General features: G+C 45.2%; 1 protein-coding gene across 2 annotated transcripts in view; it reads right to left on the bottom strand.

Moving 5' to 3' along the window:
• The window catches only part of LRIG1 (leucine rich repeats and immunoglobulin like domains 1), a 114,162-nt gene that overhangs the window by 73,980 nt on the left and 23,393 nt on the right, over window positions 1-16,789 (bottom strand). For both annotated transcript variants that reach the window (XR_011250895.1, XM_069561847.1), the window contains exon 2: window positions 606-677. Coding sequence is in view for 1 of the 2 variants with exons in the window: in XM_069561847.1 (XP_069417948.1) it covers window positions 606-677 (72 nt within the window). In the remaining variant the exon portion in view is untranslated. The remainder of the gene's footprint in view (window positions 1-605; window positions 678-16,789) is intronic.

Genomic DNA, 16,789 nt, shown 5'->3' with positions numbered 1-16,789 from the left:
TGGGTATGCATGACTTTTCTTTGAAGTCCCCGTGGAACTAAAATCCTGAATAACTCTAACATTCACGTTAAAAGCAGAATTCCTTACATTAAAAAAAGGAAGAAAAGACTGAGGCCTGACTTAAAGGACATTGTAAGAGACAGCAAACCAGACAGTAATGTCTAGTTCTGTTTGGAGATCGGGAGAGAAAAATCAGCCTTATTATCCATTTCTCTGTACCTGGTGGGCTGGCTGATATGCCCCTGCAAAGCAGGCTGCTCTAGTGCCCTGGGGACTGGGGGAAGTACCAGCCAGGTGTGTTAGCCCCCCTGGGCCCCAAGGCTTTCCACAAGCCTGTACAGCCCCCGTGGGCCTGTGAATTCCAATAAACTCACACCTATGGACACACCCATCACTGACTGCCCAGGAAGAAGAGAGGGGCTTCAGCAAAGGAGTGCTAAGTAGGCAGGACCTTTTGTCTCCAACAGCCCCCAGCAGATGTCCCCTCTAGCAAGGTTCAGACTGCTGACCTAGGGGAAAGAGCGGCGCTGCCACGTGCGAGGGTCTTCCCCAGGAGTTTGCCATCCTGCCCACCAAGCTCCCGAAGTTTGAGGAAAAGCACTCACACTTCTTGTAGATTCGGCAAGTCCTCAAAACCAGCAGGATCAATCTCAGCAAGTTTGTTGTAACTCAGGTTTCTGGTAAAAGGAGAGCAAAAAACAAAGAAAAAATTCAGTCAATACTCCCAAATTCAGGAATCATCTACCCATTCCTCCCCAGGAGAAAGAATCCCTCTTACTCATAACTGCCCCCATCTCATGTACTATTTTAAGTAACCCTGGTGGCTCAGACAGTAAAGAATCTGCCTGCAATGCAGGAGACCAGGGTTCAATCCCTGTGTCAGGAAGATCCCTGGAGATGGAAACGGCAACCCACTGCACTATTCTTGCCTGGAGAATTCCAAGGACAGAGGGATTCTGTGACCACCATGCTGGTCCAAATGCCTGGCACCATATCAAATGGCATTTTTAAAAATTGCTGTTTTACTATGGCACCCCACTCCAGTACTCTTGCCTGGAAAACCCCATGGATGGAGGAGCCTGGTAGGCTGCAGTCCATGGGGTCGCTAAGAGTCAGACATGACTGAGCAACTTCACTTTCACTTTTCACTTTTATGCATTGGAGAAGGAAATGGCAACCCATTCCAGTGTTCTTGCCTGGAGAATCCCAGGGACGGCGGAGCCTGATGGGCTGCCATCTATGAGGTCGCACAGAGTCGGACACCGACTGAAGCGACTTAGCAGCAGCAGCAGCAGTTTTACTAAGGCATCAAACACTATTAAGAAGCAGTAAAGGGAGTCTGATCCTTCATTGACTAAAAATGAATCAGTGGTCCCCAACCATGGGCGACATTTGGCAAAGTCTATAGACATTTCTGGCTGTCACGACTGAAGGGAAGGGGAGGGGAAGATCCTACTAGCACCCGGTGGGGAGAGGACAAGGATGCTGCTAAACAACCTACAGAGGACAGGAAGCCCTTAACGACAGGTCCAGCCTTCACTGTCAATAGAACATTCAGAGGTTGAGAGGCCTTGGTCTAAACAAAAGCTTCAGGATCAAAACTCACTCGGATGTACAGTTCAAGCTGAAAGGACTACCTAATAAGTGAGCAATGTAAGATCTTAATCATAAGGTTTATACGAACATGGCATTCCTACCATCATCGAGGAATAAATATTTCAAGTGATAATCATGCCGGAGAGAGGAGCAGTGTCATAGGAAATCACGTTGGTGTGAACCAAAGCCTCACATGCCAGCAGCGTTCTCAAGATGACAGCGTCTATCACATGACCCAGAACTACATCTCTCTCCCCTTCAGCCCATCCGTGACCCCATTCTCAGAGGGAGACGAGGACCAAGCAGGACAATGTTTGATCTGCTGAGCTTCCCAGAGCACACCCTCAACCCAGACCAGCTCGATCTTTCAGGTACAGAATCCACACAGATGAGGTCCACACGGGCCCTCCCTGTGCCTCACTCTCTGCCACCAAAGCACATCCAGTCCTGTGTGTGCCAAAGGAGCTGGCTAACATTTTTCATCTCAGCTATTAATTCCATTGCCATTACTGCCAATTAACAAGTACTACGAATTGAGAGTTCAAAGTCTCTTAAGGGGCCCAGTATCACATTAAGTGGCAACTTTCTTTTAAGCTTCCTCCAGAGACATTCCAATCAATACTAAGCCAGAGCTGAGAGCCATTTCACTGTCAACTCAAGGCATTTATCTAAATAAAAGTCAAACCACCCTTGAAATTAATGGTACATCTGTGTTCGGGGCATAGCCTGAATTAAAAGCAATTTGTCCAGGGATTATGTTACCATAAAAATTGAAGGTGGTAATTTTTAAACCACCTATTGAAGTCAAGTGTGAGCTTGCCTGTTCTTGGGAGTATTTACAATGAGATACTTACACAGAAATCAACAGGTTAGACTTGGAACAGAAAATCCACAAATGGAGAGAGTGCTCTCCTGTCACAGCAAGGACTGAATGGATTGAAAGTTTCTCCTATGATGAACATATTACCATAACAAAGCGGGGCAGAAATGTTGTTTCTGGTTCTACAGGTAGTGTGAGTTGGTAATGACTGTGACATTCATATCATCACAGGTAATGGGGAGTTGCTAGGCTGGAGAAGGCTTGAGAGAAAGACTCAGAAACCACAAAGCCAAGAGCTGGAAGGGTAAACAAGTGATGCAGGTGGTCACCTGCCAGGTGTGGAATGAGGCTGACACAGCAGTGCCCACTCAACCTGTCTGCCACCTAAAGCGGCCATTTGTACCTGTTTCCCCAAAGAAGGGTGGTGCAGACCAGTCTCCTTCATTTTCAAGAAGTCTGACCTCTGAAATAGTCTTTTCAATTCTTTAAATGTATATGTAAAAATCTGGCGGTGCGTGTGGACCACATCTCTGTATACATAAATCTGCAGAACACATTTAAGCAGAGGATCACCATTTTCCAACCTCTGATCTAGTTTCAAAATGAATAACCTGCAGCCAGGGCAGGAGCTGGGGTTCACAGGATCTAGGGCCCAAGCTAGGCCTGGTGGCTCTGTTCTGAACAATCTGAAAGGAAATCACTTCCCTCAATCCCCGTGCCAGAAAAGTCCAGATCCTTTAGGAACTCAGGATTAGAATAAAGACATTTAAAATCACAACTCTCCTTGGTCTCTATTTTTCCCCTTAAAGAGCACATACAATTTATTTACATTTCAAAAACGCTGTATCTAGTGTTTTGTTTAAAACAGATGACCAACAAGGACCTACTGTATAACATAGGGAACTCTATTCAATACTTTGTAGTAACTTAACTAGTAAAAGAATTTGAAAAAGAATAGATATATGTATATGCATAACTGTAACATATGAATTACTCTGCTGTACACCTGCAACTAACACAACATTGTTAATCAACTATACTCCAATATAAAATAAAGTTAAAAAAAAAACACCTTGTACAAATTCCGCTTTTTAGATAAGGCAACTTGATGAAGGGGGATTCCATAAGCTACTTTTATCAAGAAGCCAGACAGTATCAGTACTTAACACGGATATTCCAGGAAGTAGCAATAAGTTCAAGAGACTTCTAAGTGGAAATTTCAGCATTCATTGGGTCTGCCTGGATGAAGCGATTTTTCGATTCTTGATCAACTAGAAAAGCGACCTATCACCAACCCAGACCGTCTCTAAGAGTTATTCTCCTCTCAGTGCCTATCTCCAACACAGAGAGAACACAGTGGCTGAGGCTCAGGTCCCTTGGAATGGCTCTGCTTTGGGACAAAGAGCTTTTAAGTCTGAAAAATAAATCCTGGTACAAAGCGGGGAACGAGGCCGACACAGCCATGTCCACTCACCTGCCTGCCACCTAAAGGGGCCATTTGTACCTGGTTCCCAAAACGAGGATGGGTGAAGACCAAGTCTCCTGCACTTTCAAGAGAAGCTCAAGCTCTGATTTTTTATGTGATTACCAACTGCTTTATCAAAAAACAGGGAAAATATTTACTTTCTTCTCCCTGACAAGCACAATCTGAAGTAAAATCCGCAGACATTTTTCTTGTTTGCTCATCTCTGGAAGACACACTCTCTGTATAAATATTTTCCTATTGTGGTAAAATACACATAACCTATAGTGTACCATCTTGACCATGTTTACGTGTACAGTTCAGGGACAGTAAGTACATTCTCGTTGTACAACCATCACTACCATCCCTCCCTCCCTGGCACTTCTACATCTTTTCCAACTTAAACTCATCGCCCGTTAAATACCAACTTCCCATTCTCCCCACCCTCCAGGGCCTGGCTACCTCCCTTCACCCTACACGCTGTCTGTATGACCTGGACTCGAGAGGTACTTCACACAAGTGGACCCATACAGCACCCTTTGTGTCTGGCTTATTTCACTCAGCACAGTGTCCTCACGGCGCATCCATACAGTAACGTGTCATGCCTTCCTGTTCCTCTTTGTGGCTGAGTAGTATTCCATTATTCACCTGCGTGTGTGTGTGTCTTCCATATTTTGTTTCTCCCTATAAAAGCTGATAGATACTAGGTTCCATCTTTTGGTTACAGTGAATCACACTGCTGTGTAACGGTCATCCCCCAACCAGGCCCCGGCATAACATATAATGAGGTTTTTTTTTAACTCTTTGACTGCCACACTTCCTGACAATGTTCATTTCTCCAAGATGAAAGATATCCATATACTTTGGCGCAGGAACTGTGCAGAGAAGGGTCTGAATAACAATTTAGGAGTTAATTCGTGAAAAACTTTTCCCTAGGAGACCTTTTTTTTCTCAGATGGCAGCTGACAGGCACACAAGTCTAAGGCATCTCACTTATTTCTGCAAACACGGTCAGCCTTACTAGGCCCAGCATCTGAGTGTGTTATTGGTTGAAGGTTTCAGATTCTCCTGTCAAAACAATCCATCTATCAGCAGGACAGACGCTGTCAAAAGCACTTCTGCACCTTTCAGGACCAAAGTGGAGAGGAAAGAAACCTTAGGGAATTTAGTTACTGCCAATTGCAGCTTTCATTAAACAGTTTGTCAGCCACTGTCATAACACAAATTTCCCTTCTTCTCGCATAAAGGGTACACCACTCTTCCAACAATGGAGCCCAGCCGTTAGATACTCTTTCTGCTAATCTGCTGAGAGATGACTGTCCGGCCCACCGTTTGCCCAACATGCCAGAGGCCCCTCCACAGAGACCGGCTCAAGTTTTAAACAGGTTTTATCTGCAGCTGAAGAGCAAAGGGTTCAGCAGTACACGGCAATAATCTGCTTGCTGAGTCCTTTTCCTGGCAAGACCCCCTACCCAGACCTCACAGAATGAGAAGAGCTAAGTCTTCAAATAGCTGAGAAATCCTCCACTGTTTTGTAAACCCCTACTCTCCTATCCAGCAGCACCTAGCCAAGTGACCCTGACATTCACACTTAAACTAATCAAGATTACAGAAAATTAGGACTTCAGGGTCTCAGGGGCACCAGCCACTATCCAAGTGTCCAACCACCTGTGGCTAGCAGGGAGAAGCCATTTCCATCATCCCTGAAATTTCTATTATCTGAAATCAAGGAGTAATCAACAAATATTTAAAGTGAAATGGCATGGAGGGAAGAAAGTTGGATTTGAAAAATAAATGTGATCATTGCAGCTTTGTACTGTAGTCTGAAGTTAGGGAGTGTTATTCCTCCAGCTCTAGTTTTCTTTTTCAAGACTGTTTTGGGTACTCAGGACTTTTGTGTTTCGATACAAATCTTAATTGTTTTGGTTCTAATTCTGTGAAAAATGACAAAACAGAAATAGGTACAGATGTAGAAAAGAAACTTTTGGTTACCAGAGGGTAAAGCAGGGGTATAAGTTGGGAGATTGGGATTGATGTATACACACTATTACATACAAAATAGGTAACTAATAAGGACCTACTGGAGAAGGCAATGGCACCCCACTCCAGTAATCTTGCCTGGAAAATCCCATGGACGGAGGAGCCTGGTAGGCTGCAGTCCATGGGGTCGCTAAGAGCCGGACACGACTGAGCGACTTCACTTTGACTTTTCACTTCCATGCATTGGAGAAGGAAATGGCAACCTACTCCAGCATTCTTGCCTAGAGAATCCCAGGGATGGGGGAGCCTGGTGGGCTGCGGTCTATGGGGTCACACAGAGTCAGACATGACTGACTGAGTAGCACAGGGAACTCTTCTCAATACTCTGCAATGACTTATATGGGAAAAGAATCTAAAAAAGAGTGGATATGTGTATAACTGAGTCATTTTGCTATACACCTGAAACTAACACAACATTGTAAATCAACTATTCGTCAATAAAAATTTTTAAAAATAAATTTGAGTTTCCCAACAATCTAAATCCACTGGAATCTGGCACCAGCTGTGCTTAGAGGCTCAGTCGTGTCTGACTCTGTGTGACGCCACGGACTGCAGCCGCCAGGCTCCCCTGTCCATGGGATTCTCGAGGCAAGAATACTGGAGTGGGTTGCCACGCCCTCCTCCAGCGGATCTTCTCAACCCAGAGACTGAACCCAGGTCTCCTGCGTTGCGGGCTGATTCTTTACTGTCTGAGCCACTAGGGAAGCCCAAAGGCTTTGTTAAAAAAGTGGTGGGAGAGGAGCACGGATCTCAGCCCATGTCCCTCAGGCACACACAGTTCTTAACCAATCCCAGCGGAGGAAAAGGGCTTTGAAAACTAAATCCATGAGGAAAACACTCTTAAATAAAAAAATGCCCTCTGAATGTAATTCTATAGGCTTTATCAGTTATTGACATAATCTGACCAGCACCATTCTGGATTACAACCAGAACCACAAATTCAAACTTGGCAAACACTATTCAAAGCTGGCAAACAATAACTCATTGACTCCTTGGAAACTGGGGGATAAAACGTTCCACTTACTTCTGAGTAAGTTGTGGTGAGGAGACAACCCCAGCATCACTAGACAATGTCAACAGCATTTTACCCTCAGAAACAGGCGCTGCTCACAGACCACTGACTCTATAGGCAAAACCTCTCACAGGAAGGAAAGTGCCACGCACAGCTGTAATTTTCAACTTTATGAAGAAAAATAATCCAAAGTGGAAGGAACTGGCCACAAATCTGTGACAGGAATCCTCTGGGAAAGGAGGTTTTCCCATTCAGTTTGGTTTCCAGGCCAGTCTATTTCCCACTACTCAGCCCTGTCTGGGCACCTGAACAAAACAGAGCCTTGCATATTTTAAGCGTTCAGATGCTCGCTAAAGCCAAGAATGCAGCTGGAAAGCAACCCATCTGCTGAGCACACTGGGGTGCCTCGGACTGGCCTAGAGGGGTGCCTCTTCTTTCTCGGCAACGTGTGGGCTTTGGCTGTGTATCTCCTCTTAACCTTACAGGGTGCTGCCTGCTATCCATTATAAAAGGAGTCATCTACTTAGGACTAATGGGGAAAAAGTGATTAGTCTTTTTCCGAAGGGGTGTGAATGAGGAAGAACATGCACACTTGTTAGAGTCATTTAATCTCTTAAACTTTCAAGGCTTTTTCTGTTGCATTTTAGCCTTCTGAGCAGTTATGTGTCGTACATATTAAGATCCAACGAAATCACCACACTGTGTTCCTTAGGCCCACATTTTAAAGTTTTACGGGAAGAAATTTATTTTTAAATCTAGGATATCAGATGCCCTCACCTTTTTTTTCTCCTATTACAACACTTTCCCTTCATTAACCAAAAGCCATAAGTGAAAGGGCTGATCATACACACTGAAGGTTTAAGAAAGACAAAACTGTATCTTAAACTAGGTTATCATTTCTCTGATATCCTCACTCTAGAAGTACCAGGCAGAAGGTGGCTTCATACTTGTGTTTCTTCTGTAAGGTGATCAACCACATATTCCCTAAACTGAGGCTCAGAAAAAGAAATACATTCAGCAAATAATCAAATGCAAAATCACTGGACAGAACTCAATACGTAACAGCTCACCTTGACAGCTTTAGGTCACTAACATTGAACAAAGTCAGTAATGAGTCACAGTTATTCTGACTTTTGAAAATGTTACAGAGATAATTCTATATGCAAATAAAGCTTACAAGCAACTCAAAACAAGTTATTACACACTAGCCATTACCCACACACCAGAGTCACTCACTTCTTAAAACCAGCTTTAGAAATGAGTGTGGGTCTCCAACTTCTGATGCTTAAGACATTGTCTGAGAGAAGTCAGCCTTGTGTAACTCATCCTGCTGGTCTTAAGTGTGCTTCTGTGCCTGACAGTTCACACAGCTCACCCGGGCCTGTGGTTAGTCTGAATGCAGGTTTAAGTCTTTGTCCTATAGCACCCAGCAGACGTCAAGTTTGACAATTGGTCTATAGTTTCTATTGCGCCTAGGTTAAGTTCTAATAGAAATCAGGATAAGACCTAGTTCATGACTTTAGAGAGTTCACAACCTACTGGTCAGATAAGACCCTGAACCAAATAACTCCACCCAAAGGCTCTAACAGGGCAAGCATCTTGGGAATGATGAACCAAGAGTTGCAAAATGACAGCTCTTGGGCCAAAGGTGAGCTGCAGGGAAATTTGTGTCTGACCAAATGGTATTTGGAGAGACCTAAAGTTTTCAGCAAAAATTTGAAAGTTTCAGCTTCTCTTGAAATTGCAGGGATACCTCAGAGATAATGTGAGTTCAGTTACAGACCACTGGAATAAAGCAAATGTTGCAATACCGCAAATCATACAATTTTTCTGGTTTCCCAGTAAACACAAAATTGTGTCTTTACACCATATTATAATCCATGAAGTATACAACAGCATTATGTCTTAAAAAATAATAATGAACATACCTTAATTATAAAATACTGCTCTTAGAAAAATTGACCCTACAGACGTGTTCCGTTCAGGGTTGTCACAAACCTTCAATTGGTAAAAAAAAGTAACAGAGTGAAATGCAGTAGAAGGCGGTTTGCCTGTCATCACAGGGCCAGCATGCTGACAGCACAATCCGTCACATTATTTAGCAAGGACCCAGCTGACCACAGGCCTCACCACTCCTATGATCTTCCTCAGGACTTTTTTGCTCACTTGGTATATCTCCCTGGCCCTGCAAGCATCTGGGTTCGTCTTCCTGGCATGGAGTCCAGGTGATGTTCAGAGCAGGGAATATTAACTGTGATGAGGAAGGTTTATCAGAAAAATGCAAGACCTTTGCTAAATCTGGAAGAGCAGCAGCAGAACGGCATGGCTTTTAAGAAGAGTTTCAGGATATAAGGCCAGAAAAGTATAATAAGGCACAGATTGAAAAAAAAAAAAAAAGCCAAGTCAGGAGCTCCTAGAAAGGAGAAGGGCCAGACAGGAAAGGTTGCAGGCTAAGTGGAGAAGAGCATGCAGCCCCATGCTGTCAGAGCGACAAGCCCGCAGGCAGTTAAGGCAAGGGGTGTGCAAACCATAATAAACCCCAATGCCAGGTCCACTGTGAACATTATTACAAGGTCATTACAGGTGATTCCCACAGCAACAGAAAATCTTCCTTGCTCATCTACTTCAAGTTCTGACCCGAACGCCCAAGAGGCCCACCATCTCTGAAAGTAATCGATTTCTACATTCGATTTCTACAACAGCCCTTAAAACAGGAGATCCTAGGATCAGCTTTTCCTGCCCAAATCTTAGCTTGGATATGATATGGCTCTCTCATTTAAGCAGTCTCATGCTTGATTGTGGAGGATATACTAGGGGGAGTACACAATTTTTCCAGCAATAGTCATTTGTTAAATATGGTCTGTGCATCACTGACAATGAGAGAATAGTTAATTTCATTAACAAAAGGCACTCCAACTAAGCGGTTTGGTGGGGACCTCACTAACAATGAAGATTTGGACAGAGAATAGCTGCTGACCACAGGCTGACCACCCCCGCCTCCCCCCCTAAAACCTGTCACAAAGACACCAAAACCCAGGAACATCCCAGCAGGGAAGAAGCATCTACAGCCATCACTTGGTTTTGCTATTAGAGAAGTGACTTTGCACCGACTTGGAAATGGGCAGAGGCGGTGAGGGGTCAGGAGTCTCCTCGCCTATTCTCTCCTTTATCACCTCTGGGGAGGGATCACACATTGGCCCTTTCAGACAGTCCTTAAGCTCTATGGGGCTTTCAAAAGTCATCACCCCCTTGCTGGGGACCACTCCACACACCGCTTAATCTTTCCCTCTTGAAAGCCCAGCCATTCCGTAGAACAGAGGGTGGTGGTGCCTCAGGGCCAGGCCCTCCCACCCCACCAACCTCTCCTCCTCTCACCAGGGCTCCGATGAGAGCAAAGGGCTCATCAGTCAGGACCTAAAAGGGCTCTAAAATGAGCTCCAACCAAGAATGTGGGCTCACCTCCACCAACACACTCAAGAGGCTGGAGTTCCTTCGGTTAAAAAAAAAAAAAAATGGAGGAGGATTTTCCTAAATGAGAACCACGCTGTATTAAGGCAGGAAAAGGAGGCTCTTGCTTCTGTAGTAGTTAAAACAAGCCGAGCAAAAGGGACAGGAAGTGAGGGACACATTAATCCAGTGGATAAATTTGGAATCCATGGTTTGCCAAGTGCTTTGTGGAGTCCACCAGTGCCCCTCTGGTCACAGATCACTGGTTTCCTGTCCTAAAATCTCCACCTGTACCTCTGCCCCTACAAATATTCACTTTCAGATTAGCTTCCTGTGGAACCAGTCACTGCAAAATACAGGGTGTTTAGTAAAAGGGTGATGGGGCTTTGAAATGCATTGAGTCTGAGTTGACCTGTTCAAGGCGTCACACCGAGGGAACAGTTTTTTCAACGTGTCACCCAACCAAATTTAACTATATAAATGGTGGCACAACCATATACTGGGATCATTTTCCTTTTGCAACACACTGAAAGGCTTCCCCACAGAGCACAGAGTGGTTTCTCACACTTCATGCCCCCACCTAAGGGCCCTGGGAGGACTGTGATTATTAGAGGAAAAGAACTATTTTCACACAGCCCTGTAAAAGGTACTCCTGGTTGCAAGAACAGCCTGGCCAGATTCCAAGCTTGTCTTGCTGGCAGAAGATATAATCGAGGATTTCATTGGGATAAAAGGATAAAGAAATCCTATACCACTGACTTGAGATTCTTCAGAAATGAAACCTCCAATAATGGATTACTTCCCCTGAGTACGAGAGACACATACTGAAATATTAAGAACCAACCAACCAACCAGAAAACAAAACAAAACACCCTTTCCGCTATCTGAGTCATTACACACCATTCTAAATATTCTTCTCTAGATGTTTCCTGAACCAGGCAAGGATCAAGGCATTCATTCTGTGCTTTTTTAACCCTCATTTCTGAAAATTCACTTTACAACGTAATCTAATCAATGAAAAAATAGTACACAAGTTTCACATTACAGAAATGTATGCTGAAAGATGAAAACTAAACTCTGCACATGTGATGATCAGAGTCTATTGATGTTGTTTTAAAAAAGTATTTAGAAGAGTCATTTTAGGCAAACATCATTTTGGGTTACAAAAGGGCAGTATATATACAGACAGTCTATGGGGTCACAAAGAGTCAGAAACAACTTAGTGACTAAACCACCACCCCCAACATGGTAAGTCGACTTTTCGTCCCCCTTAAGGGGGCATGAAGGAAATGATTTTTTCCCCTAGTAATTACATTTTTACAAATAAATATACCTTAATGTTATCAGCATATCTTTCCTAATCTGACACAAAAAATTTTAAGGGACAAATGACATAAGTGGGCATAACTACCTCCCCAGAATAGAGCTGCTCATAAGGAAAACCTTCTCTGGAAAGCCAGACGTTCATACAGGTATTCTCTGGAATCCTCTATCAGCTTGAAGTGCAATTTACATGCATCTTTTATTTTTCCAACTGAAATCACACCAAGCATTCACTGAAGTCCCAGGCATCTGTCTGCCTATGCAAAGCCCGAGCATCCGCAAGCTACAAAGCCAACAGAAAAATCTAGGTTTACCTGCATTTACCATGTTACTCTGCATTATAAGCTGATGGAGAGCCAGGTTCCCACAAATATTACCAAACACTGTCTTCTCGGTTTTCTGTATCTTCTTCTAGGTCTCAAAAGAGTCAAATATTACCTTCTAGGTTTATCTTCTCATCCTTTCCCACATTTCCCAGCTACTTCCCAACTTAAAAATGAAGATGACTCAGACATAAAGAACAGATACCCAGTCTAAGTTAGCCAAACTCAAAAACTGAATTTACCCACAAGTTTTCAAGAACACATTCTCTGTATTACAGGGAGGCACACGAGGGATTGGAGTTAAGTATTTTAAAGAAAACGCGGTTTGGAAAGGTCAGTCTCCTGGCTAACAGTGAAGGTGCTGACTTTATTAGTTAGCTTGTCGACTTGGGATCTCATTCTGTCCATTTTTCCGCTGGGCTTTTAAGAGTTTATGTGTGTCATGAAATGCCCAGCTGAAGCCAAAATTTTTTGTTCCTATGATGCTCAGATGTCACACAAACACCATAAAATTGAAAGCCCATCCACATCACTGTCCTGGGGCCGTGGTGACTTCTCTGGCTCTGGTTGCTGGAATGGCTGAGCAGAGACCAAGCCAGTTAAGGGGGAGCAGCTAGGTGGTGGGCATCTCAGTGTAGCTGCTGCACAGAGCGTTGGTCTCTGCTGTTGCAATACGGGGCCTTCCTTCTCACAGAGATGACAGATACCAAGAATCAGATGATGCCTGTGCCCCGCACCCTGGACATACTAAACTTTTACTACTTCGAATGCAGAACTGGCAGTGAAAATGACAGAGCTACAGTATACTTCTGTTGCTTCTTCTTTTTAGTCATTCATCAAAGTTTCTAAAGCCTGGTGTGTTACAATTCACGGGGTCTTGAAGAGTGGGACGTAGCTCTGCGACTGAAAAACAACACAACGTATCTAAGAAAGATCCTTTCTCTCTTCCACGTGGCTGACATTCCCTGGGGCCAAGGTCACCTAACATCCAGCTCCTCACAGTCACACCGTCCACCCCCACCCCCCTGCCTCATCACAGTTTGCAGTTCCAGGTCATTTGCTCCCAAAGATGTGTCTTAAAGGAGGGGTCCTAATGGTGAATTCTGCTAAATTATATCTCAACCAAATAATGACTGTTACTATCTATGGGATATGAGTCTGTTTTTAAAGTAAATCAGCAGCAAAAGCAATTAAAAGCTCTACTGAAAGTCATTCTTACATGGCTCCCTATGGAGTCCCTGTTAACAGGCTGAAGAGACCTCAGAAACACCACATGGACTTCGAGTTACTCCATCTCCTCTCTGAGTGCTCGGGAGAGACAAAAGCCATCCAATTCCCATCTCAGCAGGAACTCAAAGCCCATGGTCTGGCCAGAAGCAGACATCCATGACATGGGCTACAGGGAAGCAGCTGCCCTAAGAACAGCCAGCACTCCTTTGCCTAACACTTGTTATCTCTTGAACACTACCACCGCCCACCCCCCAGCCTCCACCATCACTCCTTTTTAAAGATGATGTCATCAAATTCCAACTAGTCACAGTTTCTGCTCAGCTTGCCCTGGTCAACCAACTCTGTCACTCTCAGGGAAGAGGCTGACTTGCTCCTGCAGACTTCATGCTAACAAAGCTGGCATCTGAAACCCTCTTTGATTAGAAGCCAGTTGGGTTCCACGCACTGAGATACAAAATCAAGCAAAGTACAGCTGGGAGTGTGGCAGAGTTGGGGCGATAAGGCCTCCAGTGATGAGATCCAACACGTCCTCCAACTCAGACTCTCCAGGCCGCCTTTCCTGTCTCTTCACTCCCTCCTCCCCACAGAAGACTGTCACAGCAAATAAAAGATGCCCCCGTCCCATCCCAGGTCAGGTCCACGCGGCCACATGAGCGTGACTCTGCAAAACTGCACTGGCAGCTCCATTCAGCTGCAGCAAATTTGGCCCTGATCGGTAAGCCGAAGCAGGTCTGGATTCAGGGAGGCTCCCCCTTGCACAAGCACAAGGCAAAAACCACCCACACTCCCAGACCCAGAGAGCTCCTGGGAAAAGCACCTGCACGAACTCGTCAGGGTGGTTTGGGAGGTCACAAGTGCCTCAAGAAAAGATCTTTTCTTCCCAGGGGCACAGGACAAACGGTAGACCTGCCGCACTGCCGGTGTCAATATTTATCTAAGGCCTAGGCATTCACCATGGTACAAACCGGGCACCTTTTCAATTCACTCATTCACGTACTTTGCCACTACAAAACTCCCCAACAGAGATTCATTTACAGCTTGAATTTCTTTTCTTCCACTGCCATACAGGAGGCTGGTGGTGGGGCCCATGGTCTGTGTCAGCCATAATCCAGCAGCTCGAGAAGAAAGCGTTCAATGTGTTTCAGAACTGCCGATATCAAATGGCCTTGCCCCCGAGGACAATAAAGAGACGGGGAAGTGAAACAGCGCCTGCTTTCTCCCTTCCCAAGGCATGTGCGTTCTCTGCTCTGGAAATGAACAAAGCTTAGGCCTTGGAGTAACCACACCCAGCATTTCTAGGTGTGACTTACTCACACTGCAGGATTAATCCAGCAACCAATACCCAAGATATGTGCAGCTCAAAGGAAGCCATGTGCTATTTCAGGAGCCCTTCTTGCTCAGTTCCAACTCTCCTGGACCTCCTCCTTCTCACCCTGTAAGGAGTCTTGCTCCCCTAGTCTCCCTTTCTCCCAAGAAAAAGGCATATATACAATCTCCCTTTCAGGTAAGCATCAAAGTTAGGAGGCCCTTGAAAATAGCTGTGCATCGTGGAAACGAAGTTAATAAATGGAGGCCTCCAAGCCTTTCCTCAGCACTCAGAGTCCTGAGATGCCGTTCCCACAAAGGACGCTGAGCTGCACTCCCTCCATCCACTGTGCTGACATCCTCAAGGAGAGGCGTTGTTGTGGCCATGTGCGGCCAGCCGACTCCAGGCTTTTATGCCAACGAAACTGAGGCACTGGAGGAAAAGGGTGCTCTCTCCAGTGACGGAGAGAACCTACCCGAAAGCCCTCCTGCAAAGCTCAGGGGAGTGACAGCGAAAAGATTTCTCAAGCCAGATTCCTACGATTCACTGGATCTACTTTTCTGAGCCCATACACACAATACTTCCCAGTTAGCTGGGTGTCCCCCAAGACCCCACTAAGATCTGGACGCTCCATGCAACCCGATAAGGATTATCAAAGATCAATCTGCCAATGGACTGCAAATCACTTCCGTTCCTTCTTGAGCAAAAAGTGTGACAGCAAGTGATGAGCTCTAAGGCACGTGTGGTCTGTGAGGGGCCAGCATTCCTACCTCCGCTTTAAATATTCCTGCTGGGTGGGATATTCCAGCGCTGAACCCAAAGTGGTAGCAGCTGAAGGTGTGGTCAGTTTTATTTTTTTCTCACATAAAAATATACATGACACTTAAGCGCACAGTATTTCCTCACGCACACTGAGGTTAATAATTCACTAACTAACTGACATTCATCAAGGATTAGAAAATTGAAAGGTGGTTTGTGCAAACACTCCTGTTCTTGCTCTTACTTAACAGCTGGTTTATTTAACTGATGGCTTCTGTTGCCATTAGGGGCAGGTAGCACTTCAAAAGGTTAGGCATGAAGGCAGATACACCACTATCCGGGTTGCTCAGCCTCTGGCTTACATGTTATCCAAAACCCTGGAAGATCCCCTGGAGGAGGGCATGGCAACCCACTCCAGTATTCTTGCCTAGAGAATCCCATGGACAGTGGAGCCTGGGGGGGTTACAGTCCTAAAGAGTTGGGCACGACTAAGGCAACTTAGCACGTACATGCACACAGAGGAAAAAGCTGGACAAGTCCAGTAAGGTGAAAATCCAGGATCGCAAAAGTCCTAGTTTGCTGATAAGACTTTATTGTAGTCATGCTCTCTGGTTTCTAATCTGGGCAGACGGTCAAGTCCCCAAAATGCCATTGCAAAAGAGCAGGAGGTGCCTACAGAAGAGGTCAACCCCCCAAAAAGGAGGGCCCAATCCCCTCTCCCCTAGACACTTTCCACTTCTCTTATCTCACTTCAGTTTCCTCTAAAACGGTGCGTATGTGTGTTGAGAGTGGGGAGGAGGACTGTAAGGCTGTTTTCTCCAGCCGCTCCTGAGTGTCTCCAGCGCTGCAGGACACAACGCTGACCAATGGTTGGTGGTAGTTGTTTTTCGACCAAGGGAAATTAAACCTCGGGGGTCTGTGTTATCTGTAAAGCCATGAACTTCATACAAACACGGGACCTACCGCCTGGGTTTATGAACCTGCGATAGCGCTAAGGCCACATGAATGTCCACACAACCCTTGTTAAAGAGGTTACACATTAACCGCCACAAGGCTCAAGGAAGAGTCTATCACCTGCACCATCTCCACACCTCTCATATCCCGCCTTTGAAAGGGTTTTCTAGAAGCTGCTACCATGGCACTGGAAATAAACAAGGCTGGGTCCACATTTTGTTTTAGTTTTTAATAAAGCCACGACTTCGGTGGGGGGCAGCTGGCCCTTAAAAGGGACAGAATACTAAGTAATAGTAAACTCAAAAGGGCAGATGTCTGGGACACAGCCAGTCACTGGTCATTTCACCAGGAGTTGCAGGGGCGTGGGGAAACAGTGCCTAGGACAAGGTGGCACAGCAGGAAGAGCAGTGCTCACTCATGCCTGGTTTGGAAATGGTGAACACACACGAGTGTACTGAGCACCAGGAATGGTGCTGGACTCCAGGACCCCCTGGTAGCAAGGTGGCCTCTCCCCTAA

This window comes from Ovis canadensis, chromosome 19, assembly GCF_042477335.2.
Source record: "Ovis canadensis isolate MfBH-ARS-UI-01 breed Bighorn chromosome 19, ARS-UI_OviCan_v2, whole genome shotgun sequence".
Classification (NCBI taxonomy): Eukaryota; Metazoa; Chordata; class Mammalia; order Artiodactyla; family Bovidae; genus Ovis; species Ovis canadensis.
This window is presented reverse-complemented; position numbering and strand designations above follow the sequence as displayed.